This window comes from Ammospiza caudacuta, chromosome Z, assembly GCF_027887145.1.
Source record: "Ammospiza caudacuta isolate bAmmCau1 chromosome Z, bAmmCau1.pri, whole genome shotgun sequence".
Classification (NCBI taxonomy): Eukaryota; Metazoa; Chordata; class Aves; order Passeriformes; family Passerellidae; genus Ammospiza; species Ammospiza caudacuta.
The window spans coordinates 76,990,935-77,007,987 of NC_080632.1; the positions used below are offsets into that span (position 1 = coordinate 76,990,935).

General features: G+C 45.5%; 1 protein-coding gene across 1 annotated transcript in view; it reads left to right on the forward strand.

Moving 5' to 3' along the window:
* Positions 1-934: 934 nt before the first annotated feature.
* The window catches only part of NPR3 (natriuretic peptide receptor 3), a 44,477-nt gene continuing 28,358 nt past the window's right edge, over positions 935-17,053 (forward strand). The window contains exons 1-3 of the mRNA XM_058824127.1: positions 935-1,634; positions 6,217-6,339; positions 10,209-10,375. Of these exons, the coding sequence (XP_058680110.1) occupies positions 935-1,634; positions 6,217-6,339; positions 10,209-10,375 (990 nt within the window). The remainder of the gene's footprint in view (positions 1,635-6,216; positions 6,340-10,208; positions 10,376-17,053) is intronic.

Consider the following 17,053-nt stretch of genomic DNA (forward strand, 5'->3'; position numbering starts at 1 on the left):
TAATCTCAGACGTCTCCTTCACTAATGTTAACCTCTGTTGCTCGGGGCATGAAACTGTGTCTCTCCACACAGTGGGAAATGGCAAAACTCGGCATCCAGACCTTCTAGGCGCGGGGGGCTCAGAAAGATCCCAAAGGGGCACAGGCAGGGGCCACAGATCCACTGTCAACTGCCCCGTAGGCTTATGCTGGGCACGGGCACCTTTCCGGGCGAGGAGATGGGAGCAGGGCAGCCCCGCTTGTGCCCTGCCGAGCATCCCCTGGTGCTGATGCTGCAACCCCTCCTTCCCCAGATCCCCCAGCCCTGCCGAGCACCGAACCCCTGAGCCCTCGGGGTGCCTCAAAAGCCTTCCTCAAGCAGCCAAGGACGCCTTAAGCGGTCTGTAACAACCCCCAAAAAATATTTAAGAAAAAAATGGAAGCGCAATGGGCTCCTTTACTCCCCCGCGGGGGGACTCGCTTGGCAAGGCAGGGCAGCGGCCGGGCAGGAAGGCAGGCGAACACACACACGAGTGTTGGATGCGTGCGATAAGGGCACCCCCCGCGCGGCCGCGGAGGTGTGCGGGGCGGGGGGGCCGCAGGGAGGGGCGCAGGGAGGCAGCGCCCGGGCCGGCTCCTCCCTGCGCACAAAGCCGGCCGCGCCGCGCCCGCCGTGCGGAGAGAGACGCTGCTGCTGCTCCCGCGCTACTTAAGCGGGGAGCCCGGCAGCCCCGCGGGGGGATCGTGGTCATAGTAATAGTCGTCCGTCTATAAGAGAACGAGAAAAGCAGAGCCGAGATGCTCCGTCCGTGACCCGCTAGCGGGGTGGGGAGGGGCAGGTTGTGAATCCGCCAAACACCTGAGAAATAAAGCACGACCGAACAATTTCGAGGCGGGCGGGGAAGGGGGGGCGAAAAGTTTGCCGGAGCTCGGGCGTCTGCGGGGGGGCGGGCGCGATGCCGCCCTGGCTGCTCGGCAGCCTCTGCTGCGTGCTGGCGGCGCGGGCGGCGCTGGGCGGCGGCTCCTGGGGCGAGAAGGAGGAGGAGAAGCTGATCCGGGTGCTGGTGCTGCTGCCGCGGGACGACGCCTACCTCTTCTCGCTGGGGCGGGTGCGGCCGGCCATCGAGTACGCGGTGCGGAGCCTGCGGGAGAGCGGCGCGGGGCTGCCGCCCGGCTACGCCTTCCAGCTCACCTACGAGGACTCGGCGTGCGGCAACCGCGCCCTGTTCAGCCTGGTGGACATGGTGGCCCTGCAGCGCCGCCGCCCCGACCTGCTGCTGGGGCCGGTGTGCGAGTACGCGGCGGCGCCGGTGGCGCGGCTGGCCGCGCACTGGGACGTGCCGATGCTGTCGGCGGGCGCGCTGGCCGCCGGCTTCGGCGCCAAGGGCGGCGAGTACTCGCACCTCACCCGCGTCGCGCCCGCCTACGCCAAGATGGGAGAGATGCTGCTGGCCCTTTTCCGCCACCACCAGTGGAACCGGGCCACGCTGCTCTACAGCGACAGCAACCCCGAGCGCAGCTGCTACTTCGCCATGGAGGGCGTCCATGTGGTCTTCCAGGAGGAGGCTTTCCACATGGCCGTGCACAGCTTCGACGAGACCAGCCGGCACCTCGACATCGACGACGTGGTGCGCGCCCTCCAGACGGGCGAGAGGGGTGAGTGGCGGCGGAGCGCCCCGCAGGGCTCCTCCCGGCGTTCGGTGGCGGCTGGGGCGGTGGGAATGCCGCGGAGGGAAGGACCTGCGGGAGGGGAAGAGTCACGGCTCGACCCGCCCGTGGGGAAACCGCTGCGGTGCTGCGACGGCAGCCCGGGGCCAGGCATCCTGCGACGGACGGAAACAGCAGCCCGGAGTGAAAACTCTGCCCTCAGAGGTAGAGTTTTGCCTCCCGGCGGCGTAAAGCGCGGTTTGCCCTAGGGGACCACCTTAGGAGGGCTTTGTGGCACGGTGAGAAATCAGCTTTCTGCTGGCGGTCTGGTTTACCCAACACTATCCACGTCTGCAGGGCAGCAAATCTGTTGCTTGCTCTCTGAGATTTCTTGCAGTGACACTGTGTAAGTTCAGGGGCTAAACAAAGATGTTTTCCTCTCACCCCGCTGTGCCTGGCAGAGGGAGACCTTTTCACGACTTCTGCCATTGGGAGCCCCGTCAAGTACTTCATAAATAATAGATGCATTTAGGGGAAATGGCAATTTCAGGGGATGTGTGCATGCGAAGCACCTGAGTGCGTGCTGTGATATTGTCACCAACAGTTAGCAAGAGACCGTGGAGATAAATGTCTTGTAAAACATCTGGGACAGTCATGTCTGGGCTGGATGAACTGACTTTGCATCATGGGAGCAGCAAAGCAAAGTGCTTTGAAACGTGCAGTTTTGTGGTTAGATGTGCTTTAAAGTGAGATATTGCCTAGCAATGGGTGGATATATGGGCTTATCAGAAACACTTTTCCTGTTAGAGGGTTTTACCAGCCACAGGCTTCCCCAGTAAGTCATGCAAAAATAAAATATGTATTCCAGGAGTGAACTGGAGGGTGAAGTTAAAGTCTTTAGGTATTTTCCAAGAAAGCCGTGGATGTACAAAGCCCTTTGTACAACTCTTACATATCTTGCTGTAGAGTGTTAAAATAGCATCCGAATTGGACAGATGAAGATCATGCTGTGTGTGGCAGGCAGAACTGGTATTACGGTGCTGTAGGCTGTGGATGGAGCAGCCTTGCACTGCTGATGTTGTGCTGCTGTCAAATCATTAACGTGCAGGAGTGTGTGAGATAACTGAGCTCCACCAGTATAGGGCTTTTAATTCCCTGTTCACTGAAGCAGGTGCTTTAAATAGAGCTTTCCTTTTGAGTATCATTTCGGAAAATATAATGAATGGAGAGAAATAAATGTGTCAGTGCTGGAGGAAACCACAGTGTGGGGAAAGATGCTTGTCAAGTGTGTGTGTGTGGCTTTCCTGATGCTGAGAGCATTACAGCATGCTTACAGCAGGAAAAGACAAGTGTTCACCCCAGCCCCACTGTTCACACCATGCTGACAGTCAGGGAAGAGAGCTTGCTTTCAGCCTGGTCTGAAATGCTGTGCTGAGCTGAGACATTTGATCTTTCACAATTCTTGCCACTTGCAAATGACTGAACAGAAGCAGCCCTCTTCTTTCTGCCCATTGTGCCCTGTGGGGTCCCTCCTTCCATCTCACCTCTTTATTTGTTCTCTGACTCCTGCCACTCAGGTGGGGCCCTCCAGCTTCCACTTGTGCCTTTCTGATCCTGAAGACTGGCTGCAGGACTCACCTGGCAGATTCCTTTAACCCTGCTGCTCATGGCATCTTTCAGGTTGCCACAATATTTTAAGAGTTCTACGCCATGTGGAGGGTGCACCAGATGAGGTCTGAAGATCAGTGAAAGTCTTTATTTGTTCTGGGTACTCACTGGAGATCCCCCCAGCAGGACAGCAGGACTTGTGGGCAGCAGCACACTGTCCAGAGCACTTTCTAGAAGTATTTTTGCTTGGTTGGTTTCCAGTTTTTAGTGGCTCCTGTGTCACTCACACCTGCTGTGGCACTGTCCTTGGCTCTAAGTCCTCACCTTCTCTAGCTTTCAAAGGCTGCTGCTGTTTGGGGTCCCACCTGATTGGTCAGCCTTCACTGAACTCCCTGACTGGAAGGGGGCTTTTGAGCAGATACAGGCTCAAAACTCTCCCAGAGCTGGGACAGAAGCTGCCCCACAGCTGTCCTGTGGGCAGCAGGACAGAGGCTGGCCCTGGGGGTGAGGCTGTTGCTGTCTGGGGGTTTGCACTGGCCTCTCAGATGCCTGGGAGGAAGACACACACTCAGCCACTCACCCCACGTACCAGGGACTGCGTGTTCAGTCCCTACAGCCATGTGCAATGACTGAAGTCTTGGAGCCACAAAACATAATGATGAAAATATTATAAGTTAAGTGCTTGTCTACAATTTGTTTGATTAGTAGTTCAGGCTTCCTTGCAGGCTCAAGAGGCTGCTGCAGAGTTCATGTTGTAGGCTCAGTTATACTGAAAGGTTCACAAATGCAGGCTTGTGCTTAATCTATAAGCACGTAGTCCAAGGGATGTGTGTAGCAAAGGGAACACTTATTCCTTTAAACTGGAATGAAACTCTAAAGTATTTTCAGGATGAGTCAATAATCCTAGTCAATAAATTCAGCATTTTAGTATTAGAATCACTGTGGTCTGTATGTATTATCGTGGAGGGAGAATATTTTGTATGGGTTTGCACATACATGTTTGTACGTACACAATGGTAAGGTACAGGTGCAGATTAAACACATATTTTACATTTTTGGAAGATTGTGAGAAACATACCCATAGCTTATTTGCTTCAGAATCTTGAAATATGTAATCTTTGCTTTCCTGCTGGGTTAGAAACCCCTTCCAAACAGTTAATATTACTTCCCTTACATTCCTTTAGAGGCTTACAAAATACGATTTAATGTATGTTAAAGTACTTCACCACACACTCTCTTTCTTTTATTCCTTTTGCTCAACATCTTTTATTGGTGTTGTGGGAATCCCTTTGATTCCATCTACAGATTACAGTTTTATGATAGAGGTGAATTACAAAGGCAGAGTCAAGGAAGAATTGGGAGGGCAGCAAGGAAACATTTCAAAAGGAAATCTCTCACCTATACTGAAATTAAGAACAGTGAGACAAATTCATTCCTGATGTGCATCTGGAAAATATTTGGTCCAAATTTTATTGCAAGAATTTTTTTTTCTTGTTCGTTTTCCTTCATGCTAATATACTTCACAATGATCATGAAATATGTCTTGCTCTGTTGCTCTGGAAATTATTATATTACTCTGCCATCATCAGTAGGACAGAGCTATGCATGGTATAATTCTCCTGAAGTGTGGGGTTTTACTGAATATGACTCACCCCAGCAGCACATCTGGAGGTTTATGCCTGTGGTGGCGTCCAACCAGAAAGGCGATGGGAGAAGATTCATTGTGTGCGAAAAGATTTGGCCTGTTTGGCATTTTCATTTCTTATAATAGAAAACACTTCCACCCAGAAGAGCCCAATGTGGTTTTGATTCATTTTTATTGTTGGGTTGAAAGTATTTGCGTACATTATTGCAGCTTTTGAGTCCTGCCATATGTGACGGCATTCTTGGAAACGTGCGTGCGGTTGGTTTTGAATCACCCTTCTGACAGGATCTCTTATGTCTCTGCTTTAGGATACACTCCTGAAGCACACTCTGACAAAACACTTTGCTCCTCCCTCTGATACCAGGATCTTCATACCTGTAGTCTTGTAAACCTTGGAAAAGCTTGTAGTGTAACTTGTTCCGTGTGGGAGTTTTCTCCCTGATGTTGAAGACCTCACCTGTTGGGATTCTCCTTTGCTTTTGCAGGAGGAAGGAATAGCAAGGGCAGTAGTCCCCCTGCCCAGCAAGTGTGTGAAGAGACCTGGCAACCACAATCATCACAGTGAGGGTCACGGTTCCCTCACAGGGGCACACCTGTGGGCTTGTGGATCTCATTGTAGCAGCACAGCCTCTGCTTAGCTATTCGCCCATGATAAATGGGGCTCTGTGGTGTTTGTACCCACCTTTAATCTTCATGCTTATAAAATGGTGCTTGGTTTTTCCATTTATTACTTTAGCCATCTCATCAGAGGTGGTTGCCTAGGTTTATTGCATGGTCTCTGGAGAGGAAATCGTGTTCTGGAAAGACTCGTACCACTGTCCCTGCTGCACAGGTGCTGCTCTCCCTGAAGTGCAGAGAGGCAGCAAAACCTAGGTCAGGTATCTAAATATTAGGTAGCTGAGGTGTAGGCAAGTTCAGTCTACATCAAACTTTTCAATGGAATGGAAATAGAAAGTCATGGTATTTCCATCTTCATCTTATGTCTGCTTAGAAATAACAACAGAAGCTTGTGATTGTGGTCTAGTCTACAAATACATGTAGGTAAAGGAATTTGGAGCCAGAACTCACAACATTCTGCAGGGGTAAAAGCCCAGATTACACAGAGGATCTATTTAATTATCTTCAGAGGAGACAAGGGAAGAGGAAGCCTTTCTGTGTTCACTACCTGTCTTGTCAGCTCTTTAGGAAATCAGCTTTGTTTGCAATCTGTGTTTTCATGTTTGTTGCAAAACTGTGAGGACAGCTGGGATCAGTGTCTCTGGCAGCATTCTTGCTTCACATGCTGTTCTCTGAAGTTCTTGAGCTGCTTCTTATCTATATTTCTCATTTTTTTCTCAGTTGTAATCATGTGTGCCAGCGGTGACACTATCAGGAACATCATGTTGGCTGCTCATCGGCAAGGAATGACCAATGGGGACTATGCTTTCTTCAATATTGAACTCTTCAACAGCTCATCATATGGTAATGTTTTTCTTGCCCAAGTGTGTTGCAAAGTGTTTTGTAAGCGTGGTAGTATTTTTAGATTTGTTAGCCTCAAAACACGCAGCACTGAGTCCGAGAAAACACCACTGTCTCTCCCTGTTGTTGCAGTTATCTTCCACTTGGCCTATGGTGCTGCAGGAAATAAAACAGACCTGGTGGCTATAGTTGCTACTGGGTGGGTAACAAGATGCCAAATATGCTACAGGGATTACTTTTGGGGAAGTAGCACCAGGCAGAGACATTGGTTATGGTGTGGGTACCCCATTCTGCAGCTCAGGTCTGCGTGACTTTCACCATGCCCAGCCTTGAGACTGCCAGCTCTCAGGGCAGGGGCATTCCTGGCAGCCTGGTGACCTGTGGGCTGAGCAGGGGGCTGGAAGGAGTAATTAGCAACAGCCACCATTCTGGGGAGCTGCAAGGTTTGGGCCTCCAGAAATCACCTCTGTGCTGGGACATCTACACATCTAATTTATTTATCTTTTGATCACAGACTCTGTCTGCAAAAATATTCAGCCGTGCTGTGTTAAAGGGAAAGCACTGGATGGGACACAGGCAGTCCGAATTTTCTATAGCAGAGTGAATAAAAGTGGCTGTTTAGAATCATAAATAAAAGGAATAATTTTTGTCAAAACAAAACATTATTTAAAATGTAAATTAAATGTATTTTCTTTTTGTAATATACCTAATATACCTGTATGTCAAAATATAATTGTAACTGCATGTTACACCAGTGCATGGCAGGGACTATACCTGCTCTCAGCTGGTACAGCTGTCTCACCTAAATTCAAAGTATTATTGGAGCTATGTGTTTGCTGAGATCAAACATCAGGTGGCTGAAGCTAGGACAGGTTTTGTTGAAGTGTAATGTAGCTCTTGAAAGGAGCATGTTCTTCTGCAGATGTAGAGAAAATAATTTCCTCCGTTCAGACTGCTTTAACTAATCCGCTACAATAACAAATTCATTTCAAGTTAAAAATCAAGTGGAAGTTAAGAAAAAAGGCAAAGTGTGGGATTTTCTTTCTTAAAACTGCAAAGACTGACCAACAGAAACAACTCAATTTAAAAAAGGATGTTTTTTTTAAATGAATCTGTTAACTGGGAGTTCTTCTGCATAAGGTTTCTGTTGCTCATCTACTACCCCTGAGATTATTTCACAGTAAAGAGCGCTGTGTGACACACTGTATAGTGAAGGTATGTAACTGTACAAATTCAGGGATCTAGATATGTACGGAAGTATGTAGATTCTGCTACATACATCAAGATTAGCTAAAGAATGCCAAATTTTACCACGTAAGAGGTAAATCACTCAGATATCTAAAACATGAAGTTGTAGATCAAGATCAAAGCCAATGTGGGAGTCTCATTACCACCCTCCTTTGCATCACAGCTGTTCCAGTCTTCTTGAAGCTTTTCTGAGGGATGAAAAATGTCTGGCTTCTGATGTAGTATAGTTAGAATGTGACATTTCCTGACATTTGTTTTAAAACAATTTTCTGCTTGTGGATGTGTTTCCCATGTAGTGGGAAATGATTGTGCATCAGAAGTTGACTTTTGCACAGATGGTCATTGCATGTGAAAAACAAACACAAGAGAAATGTAGAGAAGTTCTCCCAAAAATCCTTGTTCCCAGTGCTTGGAGATACTAGGTTTTGTATTTCATAAAACCTAAGAGTGGGTGTGATTGGGCAATTGGCACTGTCTCTGTGTTCAGATGACTTTATTGCAGTTTGTTGTTACCCTCTGTTCTGAATATTTCTAATTTTTCAAAAGACCAGGCTTATTAAATGCCAAGACTGCAATAGTTGTACACAAGTGTTGTAACAAGATGACCTCCCACAAAATACTCTGTGAAGGAATTTAAATATGTAAATTATTCTAGGAACGCTGTTATGCAAGTGAACCTTCCCAGTCCCAGTGTTGGGATTTAAAGAAGGAACACCTATAGTGTCAGGACAGAAAGTTACATTCTACTAGCACTACCACATTTTAAAAAAAAAATTTTTAATGTCTATAATCTTATGCTTTTTAGCTATGTCCATTTGCAAATGCAAAGCTGTGGCTAAGCCCTCTGTGCTGTAGTCTCTGATGCACTCCTTGAATGCAGCACCTCCAAAATGCAGGTGCCCAGCTGGGGCAGAAGCTGTTCAGCTTTGAGGCACCTGCAAGGCTTGTATGCTCTTTTGGGAAGTTAGCAAGATGTGCTTGCTTACAGCTGCCAGATGTGCATTTCCTTCTCTTTGGAAGCAGTGAAGAGGTCAGGTGCAGGCACTGCAGGGGAGAGTGGCCAAACCAGGCAGTGGGATGTGAGTTGCTGTCCAGTCTCTCCACTGGGTGTGATGAATATGGTTCTGTGTGAGTGATTTTGACCTTGTATTGGGAAATAAATCCCTCAAGCAAGACATATGTATCTAGAGCTCCTTCCTAAAAAAATATTAAATCACTTTAAAAAAAACCCAAAGTTCCTGCTGTGTCTAAAGATTACAGTCCTAGGCGGTGCTGGGCTGTGGTAAATAAGGCTTAACTAGGGTAGACAAGAGATGTGGGAAAGATGCTCCTGTGTCTCCTGCCTTGTGCTAGCACTGACAGGAGCAGTCCTGGACCAAAAACTGCAGGAGAAAGAGTTTATCCCCAAAGAAGTGCAGGGCCTCTACTCCTTCCCTTGTGCTCCCTGAGGAAGCAGAGCAAATCTCCAGTTAAGTCCCAGCGGCAGTGCTGGGAGGACAAAAAGCAAGCTGTGTTTACCTTCTTCATGTCCAAGAGTTTGTTCCTGCAGCTGTGTGATGCAGCTGGGAAGCACCGTGGGTTTTTTACCTGGACTCCAGCTCCTTTATCATCCCTACAACTTTATTCTCCTTGTCCAATGACAATATGGTCCTCAACACAAGCAAAATAACCACATCCTCTCTGATTTCAGATTCCTGTGCGCCTCCAGGTCACCTTGGGAATTTAGCATTAGTTTTGTCTTGGCTCATTTAGCCGTAATGGGGTTTGTTGCTGTTATTCAAAAAATAAAGGCTGTCTAGCTTTTAATTACTTGTAAACATTTAAAGGCTCACTGCTTAGGGCTACCATTGTTCCCTCTAGCCTTTTTTAGTTATCATTTACATCAAATAGCACAAAACCTGCTCCAGAACAACATGAATCTTTCCACTGACCTCCAGAGGCTTTGGATCAGGATCTCAGGGCCTGCTAAGGCTAGGGTATGTTTGTAAGAAGGACTTCTTTCCTAATAAACAACCAATCAGCTATCCTGCTTTTTAAAAATGTGGTTTCTTTACTGGTGGTCTGAGTTAAATTGTTCCCTTGCTGTGACACAAAACACGTGTAAATACAGCCTAGGCGCAGGATTCCATTTTATTTCTATGTATTGCTTTCCTGTTAAAAGCAGTGCTGCTCTGGCAGCCATGGCACACATGGTTTTGTTCTTGACCACAGTGGGAGAGCTGCACCATCTGCCTCCCATTCGGGGTGATGATCATGCCCTTGGCTTTGCTGGTGCCTTTCTGACTGTCCAAGAGGAGTGACATGTAACAAAAACTTTGTGCGTGAATCCTCCCTCACTTCTTCTCACTTAAATCTCTCTGCATTTGGGATCTGGCATTTGTGTTTGGCTCCAAGATGCCATCTCACACTTAGGATTTATTCCACCCTTTTAAAATACGCAAAAACAGTGTGGGAGTAAAGTTGTCCTTTGGTGTGCACATTCACTTCTTAGTTATTCCTTGCACACCTGGAGGAAGGGTCTGTTCTCCTTTGTACTTTACCATCTCTCCAATGATCAGAAAAGGATGGAAAAAGGAATCCCATAATGGTACCTAGTTTGGAAATATGCTTGTTTCCCTCTTTAGGAAATGGCTCTTGGAGAAGAGGAGACAAGCATGACCTTGAAGCCAAGAAAGCATACTCATACCTCCAAACTGTCACTCTGCTGAGGACTGTGAAGCCTGAGTTTGAGAAGTTTTCCCTGGAGGTGAAAAGTTCTGTTCAGAAGCAAGGTCTTCACGAAGATGACTATGTAAGTACTTGATGACAGTCTTCAGGTCATAGCATCTTGGAAAACATGGTCCTAATTAAAGCAGAAGGGGCAGAGAGACCTTACCAGAACAGAATCACCTGGGCTCAGTTGCTAAAGTGTGCTGTTGCACATACAATTTTTTTTTTGGTGGATAATGCAAATTACAAGGATAGGCTTGGTCTAGGTGCATTATATCTGCACCAGCATCCACGACCAATTGTCCTGTGCTCATCTCTTAGTTCATCAGCAGAAAGGTTGGGCAAAGGCAGGTATCTCTCATTCTACCCCTAATAAGTCTTCTTAACAGGCAAAGAAATACAGCCTTCTTTTTTGTTTTCTCCCAATAATTCTTTTTGGTTTTTTTTGGATTCCAGTCTCAGAAAGTTACACTATCTGTATTGCATACAATGAAGTCATTCCTGATGTGAGTGACAAAAGTGGTATTATTTCTCAAAAAAGAATATTTAAGTAGTTGCTGGTTTTATTTTGAACTGTCTAGAATATCAACAGTCTTTAAAGCAAGTTGCTTTAAGCCTTGGAGAATGCCAGTGTCTTCCAGAGGTGGACCTGGGAAACTATGCCTTTTTTTAACCTCTCAAGATGTAGGAGGAAAGCACCTTTGAAAATTGCTTTTGAGCTAGTGCTGAGCTAATGCTAAACTAGCTCATTAGTTCATTAGGCATTTTCATAGAAAAGTCATCTGTGGAAGCAAAAATGTGTAGGACGTACCTGCAGGGATTTCTGCATGCTGATACAAGTACTTCCCAGACAGTCATCCTTCTCCATGGGGCAGTGTCAGCTTTCCAAATATTCTTATAAAGAAAAGTGGTCTGTCCTTAGCTGCAGGAAATGAGAACCTGAAACTCAAGAAAGCAACACAAACCCTTCATTTTCTGCCTTTCACTTAGGCTTCCATCTCATCCCTTTGCTTTAAGCATTCTGTCCATCTTTATTTCATCACCTTGTGCTTGAATGTTATGTTAAGGAATGATAAACTTTCCTGCAGTTTATTGTATAACTTTGGCTACCTTTAGCAAATTTGTGCTTCTTAGAACTTTAATGTATTTCATTTCAATATTTTACCAAAAATGTTAAATTTTAATCAGAACAGTGGTTTATATTATTCCTGTGATACTTTCAAAATCTAGACTTTTTTGTTGGCATGTTTTGTCTTGAGTTAGTAGAGAAAAAAACCCTCACCTCACAGTTTCAAGGTGCTGCTCTGAAGAACCTGCTAAATGAGTTCTGAAGAAGGCTATGAGACATTAATTTGAGCTGTTGCTCTCTTTTATCTTCACATGTCCTTTTGCAGATTTCATGTAGCAAGCTATGTCCTTTGAAAACCGGCTATGTGCCTTTGGTTGTGGTTGGTGAGAAATGGGATTTTAAATACTTTACATCCATTCATCTGCAGTGTTGTGGTTTTGTTTTAGTCTGGGCAGTGTGATATCTCCCCAAATAAGAAAAGCCCTGTACTGCTGAGAGCTCAGGCTGCTGTTTGTGGGCAGTTTGGAGGCAGGCAAAAGGACGCTTTTCTCTTCTTTGGCATGGGCACCCACTGCAAGCCCTGGGCAGTGTTGATTGGGGCTGCATAGTTACAAGCCTTGTTCTGGGCATTTATTGTGTCAGCCAGAACTGGATCTAGGGTAGATCAAATTCCGCTGTGGTAGCATGGGGGAGATTTTGCAGGCTTATGTGTTTGCTGGGGACGCTCCCTCAGCTGCACACCCACTGCCAAAGTCCCCTGTTGTCATTCCTCACCGCATGGCTCCTGTGTGTGCTGTCACTCCTCCTGGCTGTGCTGGGCCAGCAATGGGGGCTGGCTCCCCACCACCTCATCCCTGACCACCTTCTGCCTCTCCCTGTGTCCCATTTCCAGCTGTGATCCAGGGTCCTTCGCCTTGTTCCAAGCATTCCTTCACAAAAAGCCTGGAGCCTTTGCTAGGGCCAGGCAAGCTGCATAGGCCTCCTCCTGCTGCTGCTGCTTCCCCTGCTCCTCTTCCTGTTCTTCCTCTCTCATTTGGCTTTCTTCTTGCTTCCCTGTCTGTTCTTGATGGGACACAGAGAGCATCTTGTGGTCTGTGTACACCTACCACAGGATCCTGCCATCTGAAACATCAGCCCTTGGCTCACAGGCAGCCTCCATGGTGGAGGCCTCTGGCATCTGCAGCTCTCTGAGGAGATACAGGTCATGGCTATGGGGGAAGGAGGTTTGGTTCCAAATGCAGAGTATCCTGCTATTAGATGGATGCTTAAATAAAATAGACTTCAGCAGAGCCTCCTCTACCTGCATTTTCACAGCCTTCTAACAATGGTAAAATAAAATGTCTCTAAGAGAGTTAGTTTCTGGGTGAATATAGCAAAAAAACCCCATAGTTGTGTTCCTTCATTAACAGTGTGTGAACTTTAACTTTCTGGTTTGCTCTGCATCATTTATGATGAATTATACATTTCCCCACTTTAGACAGTGGAAAAGACATGCATCATATTCCCTTAACTGATTGTCCTGCTGCCCTACTCAGAGGAGTAACATTTTGGGGCAGCTTTCAGGATCAAGAAAGAAAAAGCATTCTGAAAACTAGTGGGGAAAAACAAAAAGCTAGACTGAAGGCCATTTCTTCCCCTCTGAAAAATTTCTGGGTAGTGGGCACCCATTAAGTGTGCTTTCTTTGTCAACATGGGAAAAAAGTGTCCTGGGTATGTGTTAGGCAAAGCTGTGTCCTCCAAGGGAAGGTTGGGAAGGAAAAGTCCTTGAGCTGAGTGGGTGGGAAGCGACAGAGATGAATGTTGCTCTGCTGGATTCTGCTCCTGAAAACAAAAACTATGTAGAAAGATAATCAATAGTACAGCCCATCTCAAGTCATATCCAGGGGTGTTGAAATATAGTCCTCATTCTTTTCTGCAAGCTGTCTCCCAAGAGGAGATGCCTGGGGAGGTTTGGATTTGAAGCATTCACTGTGTCTGCTTTTCTGTGTGGATTTTTCCAATGTCATGGGAAAATGGGGCCTCAGGCCTATGGTCTAAATTATCTCACAGTGACCCTAACTCAAACAAAAATCATTAGTGCTGCCATTTTGTCCTGGCCTCTTGCCAGCACTAATCCTAAAGGCATTATTATCTACCAAAAAAGAATATAGTAAAAATGAAAAATAAGCAGATGACAGAAGGAAAGATAAGGGAGACAGAAAGGGCAAAGTCCTAAAGCAGCAGCTGTCCCACTGCCAGATGCAGAACACATATGGCCCTTGGAGGAGTAAGGTCAAAGAGTGTTGGCTGTCCATCTCCAGCTGTGAGATGACACAGAAAAGAGAAAAACGTGTTTTGGGTACGTCTTTCCCAGCTCAGAAGTTTCTGGTGTTTCTGCCTGAGTGTTATGCTCTGGAAATGGGGAGGGTGGGAGAACCCATGGCTTATGAGAGAGCAGGAAAGTGTGGAAAAAACAACACTCCAGGAATCTCTCTTGTGAAGAAAGAAGCTTCCTTAGGCACCTTTTAATTAGGCAGCATTGAGAGCAAGAGTGGCAGAGAGGTTCTGAGAAAGCATCTTGGAAATATTTGGGTTGCACAGCATGGGGCAATGGTGATGTTCCCTGTCTGCAGTGTCCCACTGCAGCAGCCCCTGAATCCATTAGCTAATATTGTTAGTTTGCTTGTTCACCAGTCTGAGTGTGAAAGCAGTAACTGTTATGGTAATATAACCCAAAGAACTGTGGGCTGAAGCAATAAATCTGCTCAGCCATCATTCAGCATTCAAGTGTCTCATGTTTTTTCAAGAAACATCCTGTAGTTTTGCAGAAAGTCTGACCATTTTATTCTGTGCCTACCTGAAGATCAACTTCTCTGATAAGAAAAAAAGGAAGAAAATTTCCAAAAATCCAATCAAATTGGGGTTTCAAGCATGCAGTAGAATTGCTTTAATGCTTTTATAACAAATGGTGGCAGTTTTCTTACTTTTGTAATGTTAATGCCTTAACAAGACATTGACAGCAGGGAGTCCTGTTCTCTATAAACCAACTAACATCCTTGGTTTAATTGCAAAATACAGGGGAGGCTCTGCTTGCAGACCTATAGCCTAGATGAGGCAGACAGCAGTGGGAATTGCATGCAATTACTTGAAGGAAGAATTTAAAACTGTCTCTAAAGGGGTGTGTGAATAATTCCCAACACATACTGTAGTTAAAAATGTTTATGAATAAACAGTGTTTCAGTTGAAGTATATGCATAAGCCATTTTTATTAAATAATGCTGAACACTTAATGAATTGGTGGTAGGGTGCAGTTTGGAAGTTCTTAATGCACCTTCTGTTCCTGACTCAGGCCTAGGATTCAATAAATGCTTTTTTTATGTCCAACCCAGTATTCTGAGCTCAGATGAGTTTACAGCCGGGAATATTTGCTCTTCTGAGGTTACAGACCACCCATGGCTTGTTTTTTCTTCTCATTTAAAAGCTGAAAATGTAACTAATTAAACAAATATTTCTGCTGTGTTAACTACATGACAGCATTGTTCACAAGGTGGATGCATGGGTTTATTTCCTACCCACAGCCTTTTTCACCCTGAAAATGAGGACTGGGAGAAGGGAACTGGAGCCTGATTTGCCAGTAAAGTTATCTCAATGAAAGAATGAGCTGTGTAGATTAATTAGATCAGCAAGATGCTACTCCCTAATAGAAAGGGGAGCTCTGTTTTATTTAACATTTTCAGCCCTCTGAAAGGAGAAGAGGTGCACTCTAGAGCAACATTTTTAGGTCCAACAGTTAACTACAAAAGCTTCATGGGAGGTAGCTGTGCTCGTAAAGTTTATCATCTCATCCATAACATCCATGCCAGACTCTTCCCTGTGTGTATTCCTTACGTCAGCCTTTTAATTAGGATTGCACACCAGCTAAGATAAGGCTGGGAGAACTGGGCAATTCAGTCTTGTAGCTATGATGCTGAAAATGTAACTTATTCAGCAATGTCCTTCTCACTTGTCTTTTCCAGGCACAGGCAGGCGAGATTAATGCCAGGCAGTCTTTTGTGTCTTCTGACTGCATAAGGATGGGAGAGAGTTTCGAGGAGATTTAAGGGGGAGGGGGAGGGAAAAGAACCCCCAAACCCTGCCAGGGAATAATTTGTTCAAATGAATGGTTCTATTCAGCCACTGGAGTGCTTTGCTAATTGTGTTCGAAAGAATAAAAGCAAACCACAAGCTGCTTTCAGCAGCCGGAAAAAACGGTTTCACATGCCAGCTTATTAACAAGATGAATTCTATTAGTAAAACATATTTAGGATTTTCATGACCAACCCTTCACCCCTTGGCATTAATGAGAGTGTCTTTATTTTCTGTAGGAAAAGAGGAGTGCTGACCTGTGGACTGCTAAATTTGGTGAATACAGCAGACACTTTTACACTTTTTTTTCCCCTGAAGTTAATGCTTTCTCAGTGTATGAAAGAGCAGTGTCATCCACGTCAGGGTCTTAGGCAAAACTACAGTGTAATAGAAAGTTATTTGCCAGTAACAGATGTCATAAAAGACAGTAAAAGAAAGAAATTATTCTTCTCTCTTCCAGTGGATTTGTTTAGTTTTTCTAGCCTATCTAAGCATATTTTTGAAGCTGTCTTAAACCATAGAGGAGACAGTGTAAAACTGTGTGTATATCTAGAAATAGCAACATCTGAACTTTTTGGTAATGTAAAAGTTTAGAGTTGATCTTCATGGTTATGTTGTATATTTTCCATAGCCACATGTTTTAAACTCGGATTTCACTGATATTCACATTCCACTTTACTAAACAGGCACTCAGAAATTTATGGGTAAGGTGCTCTTTGAACAAGTACCTGCTAGAAATATACCTTATTTTCACTAATAAAGTGTGAAAAATATGTCCTCCTGCAAAATTCAAAGGCTGCTTCTGGTTTTAGTGCTTCTCTATGCTGTTTGCATTGCAAGCAAGCCAAAAGCTAATTTGTCCCATTAAGGTATTGTTTTAATGTAATTTTGAAAGGTTTTTGACATTGGTGTAGAATGATCTTCAGGCTGGGCTCTGAGATGTTTGAATGAAGGAAAAGGTAGAGTATTTCATTTTGTATAAAATGTCACTTGAAAAATGAAATATATTTGCCTAACAGACTTTTTTTTTTTTCTGTGAGTCTTATTCCCTGGGTATCTCATGAAAATATAACTGAATTTGAAGTTTCCTTCTCTACTGAAAGAATATTCAGCTCAACAAGGCATGAAGAGGAGGTTTGGGTGGTGTTGCAGCCAGCAGCAGGGTCCTGGGCAGGCAGCTGGGAGCTGTTTTGTCTTGCTGGATGGCTGGTGTGATGCTCCAGCCTCAGCAGCTGAGATGCTGTGGAGGGTTCACCTCACCCGTGCTGGTACCTTCACACTCTGGTTACACAGATGGGGTTTAGAGTCCAGTGTTTGATTTCTGTCTGGGCCTAGCAGTTTAACCAGAAGGTTTGATGATGAGGGTGGCAGGAGTGGTGGGGAAGGAGCCGTGCTTTGTTTCCTTTAGAGATGTAAAGGAAGAACAATTATTCAAGGCAAGAAAAGTGAATTCCTTGTTTGAGAACACCAGGGCAGAGGTGTTGCTGTCTCCAGACTGAGGTGGGCCAGGAAAGTTTTCTTGCACTCATCTGGGGCATTGGTATGGTGTAGGTGATCCTGAATGACATCAGGGCAGGGTCTAACTTT